The following is an 11,298-nucleotide window of genomic DNA, read 5'->3' as shown; positions in this document are numbered from 1 at the left end:
TTTTTTTGCTTTTTCAAGATACTATTGATACAATCAGATCATTTTAGATCTTGTTAACTTTGCAAAACATTTCTACTTACTTACTTTATCAGCAACAGGTCTATCGACCCAACGCTGAACTAATCGAAGATTTCCAGGATGCTCGATCTTGGGCCGCTCGTCTCCAGTCGCCTACAATGTTGGCCGCTCTTGCATCTTCGTCGACTGCACACAGCCAACGCGTACGAGGCCTTCCACGAAGCCGACGACCGCGTCCAGGTTCGCTGCTGAATATCGTTTTAGCCGCCCGCTCGTCCGACATTCTGGCTACATGTCCAGCCCACTTCAGCCTGTCGTGCTTGATGACTTTTACGATATCAGCATGTTTGTAGTCTTGGTACAACTCGAAATTCATGCGCCTGCGCCACCGGTCTCCTACTTGCTTGCCGCCGAAGATAGAACGCAGGATTCTCCGCTCAAAGACCCCAAGTGCTCTCTGGTCAGCCTCCTTTAGCGTCCACGACTCGTGACCGTAAAGAGCTACAGGGAGTATCAAGGTCCTGTACAGCGTGATTTTCGTAGGCGTCCTTAGGCTGCGGGACCTTAGCTGGCTACGAAGACCGTAGAAGGCCCTGTTTGCAGCACTAATCCGCCGTTTCACTTCGCAGCTCACATCGTTGTCGCACGTCACAAGTGTACCAAGATATACAAACTCATCCACCACCTCATATCTTTCTCCATCTATTTCCACCTCCGAAACACCATCACCTGCACTGCCACGCGCTCTGCCAGCAACCAGATACTTGGTCTTGGCAGTGTTGATGGTCAGTCCGATCTTCGCAGCTTCCCGCTTGAAAGGGACGAACGCCTCCTCCACTGAACGACGGTCGATACCAATGATGTCGATGTCGTCAGCGTATCCAAGCAGCATGTGCGATTTAGTGATGAGTGTTCCGTTTCTATTCACGCCTGCCCTTCGAGCAGCACCTTCCAATGCTATGATGAACAGCAAAACATTTCTACAGGACCTAATACAAGAAGTGGGACTCTAACTGTTTTTATTCAGATTTATGACAATTTCCGTGAAAAAGTCGAAGTAAAAAATGTTCGCGTGTAGTCGATCCTTAAATGCTATTGATGCTATTTCATAGCAACACAGTAAAAAATTGTGTAAATTTGGAGAGTGTAATTTTGGATGGTTGAATATTACCTCTTTTATGATGTGATTTTACCTCAATTTAGACTGAAAAAGTGGCATTACACTAGAAACGTGGTAAAATTACACATTTTCAGAGGTAGAATTTCACATTTTTTCTGACATAAAAGATGTACCCCATCCCAGATGTAATATTACCATGTTTTTTTTTACTGTGAAATGTGAAAATATGGAAAACAAGCAAAATATTGAAAAAGTGACTGTAAAAACATGAAAAAATAGATAGGAAAAATGTCATGATGATAGAATAGGCCAAATTCTACCAAAAACAAACATAAACTATACAAGATAAATGCATATTAAAATACAAATATTGAAACAAGAAAAACATGAAACAAAAGAAGTAGCGTTTTTCGTGGAACACAAGTTGCTCAAAATGACCTACACGGGTAAAATAAAAATTTGGGCAGTAAAGGGTTAAAAAAAAATTGCGATCAGGTAAAAAGTTTGAAAAAAATAGGTATAAAGGTTTATTTAAGTCCCCTTATTTGGAATTCGAGGTCCAAATGAGGCTTAAGATGATTCCATAGCACTTTTAGTCGAAATTTTGAATTTTATTTTATTGGCAGAAAATTCACTAAGTGGTCACAAAAAGTGTTTTCAGATCTTCAAATTTGATACTTGATATTTCATTGACCTATCCAACGATGTATAAACTAATGGTATTTGATATAATATCCATACATTTATTAGATTTAAGGTGTTAAAATTTTATTTTTACGTGAAATTTACCATCGCTATGGTTGCTAATACTGTTTTTAAGAAAAAAAACATGGTTTATATTTAGTTAATATGGTTTATATGCTTTTTAATAAAACACATATAAATTTTTGGTAAAATTGTAAAAAATCTAAATTTTGCCTGTAATAGGATAAAACTTGTTTTGCTTACAAAATTATCGATTCATGTTGCATTTTATGCTGAATTCGAAATACGAATCAAAAGTTTTCACGTTTTATATGAAATTTGTTTTACTGAAAATGCCTACAATTTGAAACTTTTTTTAAATTATATTTCAAAAACACATAACATTTATTATTAACACAACTTATTTTACCATCTCCTATTGGAAAATTGTCCAAAGAATCCGAAAATGCATTCCATTTTCCAATTCGAAATCACGTTCATTGAGAAAATCATGACACTTTGAGAATATTTAAATAATGCTAGTAATCAACATTTTCTTAATTATAGTTAATTAACTATTTAAACTTTTCAAAATTGTATCAAAACTTCTACTTGAATTACTTTGAACACTTCTCTGTCATGTCAGTATGATTCCGTATAAATTTAATTTGTACTCTTCATGTTGCGGAAAAATCTCAAACCTATCAAAGTCACCCCGGCTATCAAAGTAACCCCGTTTTACGGTACATATTTTCAAATTACTTATTATATCTTCAAACAGTTTAGCTAAATAAATATCAATCAAATTATTTAAGCTAAATCCCATCCCAACCTACGGTACCCACTAAGAAGGGGCACCAATTGGAGGACCCAAAAAAGATCGCACCACTGCAGTCTGCTCGATCACCAACGCCGGTAGTGCCGGAGTCCTTTTTCGGTCAGATCTTTATTGATTTTGACCATGTCGGTCGGACGGCCGGTCGGTCGATCGACGGTTCATGTAACGCTGGCAAGGCCGCTCCGGCAGTTATCAATTTTTGGCGGCCACCAGACCCCAGCGTTCGGACGTCGATCAGATCTTTGACTTTTTGGAGGGAGAAAGCTCGCTCGCGAAATCAATTAAGCAGTAGTCACACGCAAGTAATGATGGCGTCTACAGAATCATTTTCCTCCGCCACGCTGTGATGATTTATGACCACCGTGAAGTGACATAAATTTCCCTCCACGATGCACTTAAGCTGCGAGTCGTACAAGAAAGCTCTCGAGCTTTTATTGGTTTCCGATTTGCATCTCATGGTAGTTCGATCCTGACGGTCGTCGGTCCGGTTTAAGTGAGACGTGTGAATGTTTTATAGTTTGGTCGAGGGTTACACCGTGAAGACACCTCACAAATCGAGGATGACTACCCCCTCGGAGAGGCTCACCCCGAAAACAAACCATCGGCGAACTCTGCTGACTGATTTTATGGGCCAAATTATCGTTGAACCGTTGTGGGCGGATTCGACCTTAAGAAAATGGTCTTTCTGATATGGATGGTATGGGGACGGTCCATTATGGGTGAGATTAAGATCGCTACGAAATTTATGCGTTTGAAAATTGTTTTAGATGGTGCTGGAATAAACCAGCCAGAATTGATGAGTAAGTCGATTTCACGGGTTGGGATGCGGCAATTATTACATCGTAAATTCAAATAAGGTAGTGAAAAGTAACTAAGAAATTATTTATTGAAATAATTACAAAGTTCAAGATGATCAACATAAATATCAACGGTCATCATCATTCCTCAGTAGAAATATACTACCCTTTTGAGTGCGTATATTTTTGGAATATGAATCAGAAAGCTTATTTCAATAAATTGACTTAAATTATACTTATACGACTTTTTATTTCTGTTTTCGAATTCAAACAGAATGCTGACTAAAGTATCTAAACTCATTTAAAATCAATTCATCGCAATAAATTAACAAAGTTAAGTATTTCTACAAAATGTAGCAATGTTGGAAGACAAAACTCTTACAAAAAAAAGATATATCATGTTATAAAACTTTGGACGTGTAAAAAAAATGTAATCAAATCCACATAAATTTGACATAAAGACCTGAATCCTGAACCTGTACATTCTTATTATGATAATTTAAAGTTATACAAAATCAACTTAAATTTAAAATTTCAATTAGGCCGTTGCAAATATTTTTCAAAGTATATGTCGCCCCCACCCCACCCCCATCTTTAAAATCGGTTCGAAAAATCAAGGAGCAAAAAAATATTTTTTTCAACAAACTTCAAAATTTTAAAGGCAATAGAAGTCTAACCAACTAAAAACAATTAGAAAAGCATTTTGCTGCGTTTAAAATCATATTTAGCATGTCTTGGATCGATCAAAAATATTTTAAATTTTTGTACAGCAACGCAAAAGTTTTTTTTTTCGGCGAAAAAAAATCTATACAATATTTGGAGATTTTAAAAACTAATGACTAACGGCCTTATATGGTCAATTAAACCACTTTGTTGAGTTTCAAACACTTTTTTCATTGGACAATATGGCCTCAAAAATGTCTATAAGATAAAACTCGGTTTTCAGATTGTCAAATTTAATGGTTTTTAAATACCTTCCCTAAGAATAACAAAAATCATCAAAATTTACATCATGCTGTCTATCAAATATCTTTATGTTTCGCTTAAGTATCTATAACATTACATCTTTTGAATGCTTTTTAATGGTAATTGATGTAATTGAGATTTTTTTAGCAAAATCCTAAGAAACTTTCTAACTGCTAAACCAAACTCTTCAATTTTCATTTTGTTTTTGGTATGACCATGTTATTTATTCGTGTCTTAGATAAATGGTATGGAATCATTCTTAGAAATCGAGCACCTCTATTGAATCACATTTTCTTAGAATGAATACCTGGAGGCGCTTGGTTTCTTAGAATGCTACAGTAGCATTTATACTTGAAATTTTAAATATTAGCAATGATTCAATTCTGTCGAATGCAGATAAAGTGACAAAAATTGTCAAAGTGGATGATGAAAAAACATCATTGATTGGACTTTAAAATGTAGAGTTATATTTTCACCTTCCACTATTCGCTTAAAAGTCTAAAACCAAAATTAACTTGACTTAACCAAAATTTGGTTGACAAAAACATTAAAATATCCTTTTTAGAATCAAGAATCCTTAACCTAAAATTTTTAAGCTTGGAACTTTTCACTAACTACAGTTTATTCTTCGACAACTTTATTTTTCTCACAAACCGTGATTCACAACGACTCTACGCAAAAAACACTTGACAACTGGCAAGTGCGCAAACGCATCCTAGTTCATCACTCACTCGTTGCGGTGCATTAGAAATTCCAACTACATTCGATCATCCCTTTTCTAACCCCACACAGAGTGGTACACATCCGCATTACTTGAAGAACTTTCTCTGAGAAAACGCGATCGTGAGCAGCTGGCTCAGCTTTGAGTCCGTTTGCTGAACTGCTGCTGACACGAAAGCTCGCTGGGAGGGTGATATCGAAATGAAAATCGAAGCTCGCATGCTAAGCTTTCAACTGTTATATTCGGAGGGAGGAAAAGCTCAGACTCTTCGAAAAGAAGGTGCGGTGGATACTGCCGTACAGTTGTTCGAATGGGGAGAGTTTTAAAAGCTCGGCTACGTTCATTTGGGCTGACTTGCCAGATAGGCCAGCAGCTTCTCGATCGCCGGTGGAACCTTGGGGATGTGATCGCCCTGCGGTATGAAACCGTTGGAGTCTGCGACGTAATCCACGCGGTACAGTTGGCCATCGTCACCGACGTACTCGTAGAACCCGGTCGAACGCAGTCCCTCGGAACCGTTGCCGTCGGGTTCGATTCGGCCGGACTCTTCTGCGTTGATACCGTTTTGGGTCTCGAAGCTGTAATATTGTTTATGTATGAATTGTCGAAGCATTATAGAGTTCAATCAAAAAGTAGAACTTACATGTATTGGTAGCCATCTTTGCGAACATTGTGCTCTAATCGGATGATTTTCCATCCATCAGCATCATATGGTTTGGGAGGAGCGGTTCTCACCTGAGCCCGCTGGGCAAGAACTGGAATCGGAGTGGTTGGAACAAAAGTCGGAGGAGCTGTTGGTGCGGAAGTAGCCGGTGCTCCGGCCCCAGATCCTTGGTTACTGGCGCCAGATCCTCGGTTACCAGACCCAGATCCAGAGGGTCCATCCAAATGGCTGTATTTTCCAGGTCCCGCTCCAGATGGACCCTCGATATGCGTATACTTTCCGGCACCAGCTCCCGATGGACCGTCAACGTGCACATATTTTCCGTCGTTCCGTGGGACATAACGTCCATCACTAGCCCCCGAGTATCTCCCATCAGCCCGAGCAACGTATCTTCCCTGGTTGGCGTTCCGATACTGGTTGAACGGATCGTACGGACGATACGGCCTATATCTGGTTGTAAATGGCCTCGCCGTAGTCGTGGTAACCGGAGGTCGATACTTTCCGTCGTTCTGGGCCACCACGCACAGGGCACTAACCAGCACCACTACCACCTGCAATCAAAATCACAGTTTAATACCACCACCCTGACCAATCGATCAACCTGTAAATCCTCACCGTAACCAGATTCATTCTGGTCGCAAGTTCACTGCACTGTACTAACAGCAGCCAGCCAAGGGAGTCGCCACAATTAAAGTCACCTCTAATCACTAGTCAAACTGTTAATAATTCCCTCTGGAATTGGCTTTTCTTTTATATACCCGACCCAGCTGGCAATTGCCGGGGGACAACTAGTTACTACAATCAAAGTACTGTCGTATAGTACTAGAAGTTCTAACACCTAACGGATGTCTACTTTCCATCGTTTGTTGAGAGAGATGTCACCTCCGTCATTTTTCAACGCAAAATATGATTGAACCGTGGTGATCAAAGTGAGTGGTTTAGTGGTAGCTGGGTGCCCGATTGAAGTTTTCCCACCTTGTACAAAAAAGAGATCCCGAGAATGAATTGATAACAGGTAGAATGTACTCATATACTGCATTTTTTTTTGTTTTGTTTTACGTTTTGATAATGTACAACAGTAAATATAATTTAAAATTTACACAAGAAAGATGCCTTCAATCGTGGCCAGAGATTGCGAATCCTGTAGCAATGATTTTCCCCATACATTCTTCAACGCTTAACAACGGACCTCAAACCTTAACGGATTTGGCTCATAATTGGCACAAACACTTAATTTTGCCTAAGGATTCGAACCTTATGTGATTTTTTTTATTGTCACCCTATTTTAAATTATCCAGTAATAGTCGAATCTAAGGTTGTCGAAGTAGGAGGGATCATCCAGAAAGTAAAGAATAAATTCACAGAACAGTGCATGATTGTTGAAATGGAAAATTGTTTAAGTTTTAATCTTAGACTTGTATAAAAAATAAAAAAAAGGTTTGACGAGAATAAATAATATTTGCACTTTAGCTTGTACAAAAAAAAACATTTTATCATTAAATCCTTGACATTTTATCTATAAAGTCATTTGTTTAGCAGTTTTAAGAGTTAAATCTTACATAATTTCTAAGATCGAGTTATTTTCACTCGTTGATTCCAGCGGAACCATTCTAAGATTTGCATAGTAATATCTGTTGGCTATTTCCAGCTATAGCAACAAGACTGTAAACAAATATGATTTAAAAGCTAAGACGGCAAGCTGTCAAGATGTCAAACTGTGGGTGTGCTGCTGGACAAAGTAGCACTTCAGTAGTGTTCCGGATGCGTAGCTTTAACGTAGTCCAAAAACTCTTAGAGTTCAGGAAGTGCTGTGATTTTCTTGTGGTCAAAATACATTTATGCTAAGTCTATCATGCTCGTCAATTTATTCGAAATTTACGTTGTCAAATGCCACGCATGATTTATTTTATCGGCTACTGGTTGAATTTTGACGACGCAAATTACAGTAAACTGCGCTTTTTCACGAAAGCATACCATTATGGTGCGATTTTTGATGCCATAAAATCGCCGGAATATGACCCGTGAAAAATTAAAATACCAGAAAATCAGGTTCGTCGTGACCAATTTCACCCCCAATCCATGCTGGGCGTCAGATAGCAACAGCGAAGTTTAACTCTGGGATGGCTTTATTAACATAATTCTACCTCTCAACAGAAAAATTGTGAAGACGATGACGAAGAAGCTCAAGAAAGTGGTGGCATGGCGGGCGACGCGCGCCAGCTCTTCAAGGACAATTCTTGCCACCGGGGGCAGGCATGGTAGATCAACCCGGTTTGTGTCAGCAGAAGAATATTTTTTATGAATCTTATTAACTCATCGATTGGCAGCAAAAATGAAGGCTGTCATCAGCGTTTCGTCACCGCTTAGTTGGATCGATTAAATTATTACCGTCGTAACGATGGCTTAAATGGCACACGGTTTAATTTTTCTTTTTAAATTTAATTAAACTAATGCAAATTTTACTTTATGTTTTTTAAAGGCTTTCTCTCTATATTTCAAACCAAAAAATGCACTAAAAATAAATATTATCAAGTTAAAAATAACTAAATTTTGTCAGCTGAAAAATTCCATACAAAATTAGGAATCTGTATCGAACTTTTCGAGAATTTTTTAATCGATTTGATGTCTTCGGCAAAGTTGTATGTATTGATGAGAACTTAAACAAATAGGTACAAGAAAAAAGGTTTTAACAATATTTTTCATTTCACAAAAAAATGAATATCACAAAATCCACATTTTTTAAAGAATATGCTGATATATTAGCAACATAGTTCTAAATTTATAGTTTTTTAAATAGAAATTAAACTCAAAATTTCAGTAAAAACTAGCTGTTTGATTTTTACAGATAATTTCTATAAATGTCCTTTCGCCAAAGTATTTTTTTTTTGAAATATTAAAAAAATACTTATACATAACCTCTCAGTCAGAGATACAGTGGAAAAAAGAACAGAAATAGTAAAATTCAAGTTTTTCAAATATTATCCCAACATAAGCTAACGCTATTTTATAACGCGAATATCTTAGCAATTAATGGTTTGATTTTCAATGTTAACAAATGACATATGTGATTTTTCTAACTTCCTCGACAACACAAATTACAATATTTTCAATATTTTGGAATTAAGACTAACATTTTAATGAATTGTATTGAATATTCCTACCAATACCTACAACTTTGCAAAAACACCAAATCGTTCAGAATTTGTTCGAAAACATACAGATTTTCAAATATTTACGTATCAATTTGATATGGAAATCTGTCAAATTATATGGAGCCTTGTATGGGCGAAATAACTCTGTTAGACTGAAGTCCGGCGGTCGGGCGATTCAAAGCGTTATCTCTCGACGTCGATTGTGTCCTGCCATTTTCGAGCGTTTGTCGTACGTTTTTCAGCGTTTGCAAAAAACTAGGCAGGCGGTGATGAAATTTGTGACAGATCAACTTTGACTTCGGTTTTCATTCCGATAAGTTTTTGTTTCCTTCAACTAAATTCTAAGATTATAGTGCAAACGAGCAATTCCCCCCGCACGGGAACCGGACGCGGTCAATTGCGCTGAAGGAGACTGTCGTCGCCGAAGATCTTTCCGGAGAAACCGCGACGAAGGATATGGATTCGCATCTCTGACCAAAAGGAGAACAGGCTGTGCCGATGACCGACGAGGCGGTGGAGGAAGTGGTAAATAAATTCAGATTATATTTGTTCGTTAAAATATTGTACACAAACTTCTTTTCTTTTAGACGGAGACAAACTGTACCTGCTAGTCTGTGCCAATATTGGCAAGCAGAAGTAAGCCGAAGACGACAACAAAAACTGTAAATATCAGTATTTATCCAGAAAAAAAATAAAAATGGAATTGTTTGCAAATAAAATCTCTTGTATTTACACTTAATTAACACAAAAATCCGAAACCAAAGCGTCCGACAATGGCAGGACAATCTGAATAACAAAGTCGCCCGAAAACGGCCCGACAACGGCCTGTCAACGTCGATTTTCTCAAACGTCGATTTCGACGATCGTCGGACAAAGTGTTGCATATACGCACGAAAAGGGCCCGAATTCCGTCGGACAAACCGTCGGAATTCGGGCCGTTTTGTCGAACGGTCGGCCGGTTTTCGGGCCGTTGTTGGCCCGGTCCGTCTGTCAGGGTAGGTTTGCGATTTTGCCGCAAAATGAAGAGTACAATTAAAATACGTACGGAATGGTTTAGGATCATACTGACCGTGGTAGAGAAGTGTTCAAAGTACCTCAAGAATAAAATTTTGAAAAGTTTAAAAAGTTAGTTAACTATAGTTTAGAAAATGATGATGAAAGTCATTATTTAAAACTTCTCAAAGTTTCATGATTTTCTCAATGAACATAATTTTGAATCGGAAAACGGAATGCATTCTTTGGACAATTTTCCACTAGGAGAAGGATAAATAAGTTTGTAAATAATAAATAATATGTGTTTTTGAAACACAATTTAAAAAAAATCTCCAAATTTATATGCAATTTTAGTTGAACACATTTCATGTAAAATGTGAAAACTTGTAATTCGTGCTTCGAATTCAGTATAAAATGCAATATAAATCGATAATTTTATAAACAAAACTAGTTTTAATAAATTTTATGCAAAATTCCGAATTTTTAACAATTTTACCTAAAATGTATATGTATTTCGTTAAAAAGCTTACAAACTTAGTTAAATAAACATAAACATTGATTTTTTTCTTAAAAACTATATCAGCTACTTAAGTGATGGTACATTTAACGCACAAATAAAGTTTGAACATCTTATATATGATTTTAACAAGGAAAACTATGACTATCAAAGCCACCCCGGAATTTAAACTAATAATTTTTAACGTAACTATTTTTCTAAACACTATTGAAAACACTTTTGTTTTCCAAAATAGTGCATGGACTTTGTGTAACCTACCCCAGTACATGTTTTAAAAATATTAATCTTGGGAAAAATCCTACCTGTTGGAAAATATTCCAAAAACAAATTGAAATCCTAACAAAGTCACCCCGGATTACGGTATCCATAAAGTTTAAGGTAATATAAAAAATACAAATAAAAATTATTTCCAGCATTTGCAGATAACCAATGACATTTTTTTAAGTTGCAGTCCAGAAATTAATATTCGCCCTCAAAGCCCATTACTATACTTGAAAAATTCCGCACCAAAACCCATCTCTCCGGATTACGTAACTTTCAACCATCGACATCATCCCGCAAAACATGCCAACGCACGAACGATACCACAAACCGGTCCCACAAGCCAGCAAAGCGTCTTTCAAAGTCAAGTTCACAGCCTCCACGCCGGTTTGGCGCTGCTTTTCTTTGACGTAACTTCAACGAAAGTAAAAGTACTTCCAGCGATGAGAAATGTGGACCGCTGGTGGCACGATTTCCGTGGCCAGAGTAGGGCAGTCGAAAGCGAGAGTGAATTTCTCTGCTGAAGGGGCTTTGGACGGGTTGAATGGAGGGTAAAATTGTTTGATT

General features: G+C 37.5%; 1 protein-coding gene across 1 annotated transcript; it reads right to left on the bottom strand.

Moving 5' to 3' along the window:
- Positions 1–5,366: 5,366 nt before the first annotated feature.
- On the bottom strand, positions 5,367–6,555 carry LOC6042101 (larval cuticle protein LCP-30). The gene is made up of 3 exons (XM_001851200.2): positions 6,424–6,555; positions 5,788–6,359; positions 5,367–5,722 (listed from the first exon to the last, which is right to left on the bottom strand). Exons 1-3 carry the CDS (start codon positions 6,436–6,438, stop codon positions 5,485–5,487), a joined length of 825 nt encoding a protein of 274 aa, XP_001851252.2. The 5' UTR covers positions 6,439–6,555; the 3' UTR covers positions 5,367–5,484.
- Between the last annotated feature and the right edge of the window lie 4,743 nt (positions 6,556–11,298).

This window comes from Culex quinquefasciatus, chromosome 2 (genome assembly GCF_015732765.1).
Source record: "Culex quinquefasciatus strain JHB chromosome 2, VPISU_Cqui_1.0_pri_paternal, whole genome shotgun sequence".
In the NCBI taxonomy this organism is placed as follows: Eukaryota; Metazoa; Arthropoda; class Insecta; order Diptera; family Culicidae; genus Culex; species Culex quinquefasciatus.
Note: the sequence above shows the minus strand (reverse complement) of the source record. Positions and strands in the feature narration are given on the sequence as shown.

What these genes read in the sequence shown, in the direction of transcription:
- LOC6042101 (XM_001851200.2), bottom strand. An exon ending in AAAGATGGCTACCAATACAT is followed by an intron (nt 5,723 to 5,787) that starts GTAAGTTCTACT and finishes ACAATATTACAG; the next exon opens with CTTCGAGACCCAAAACGGTA.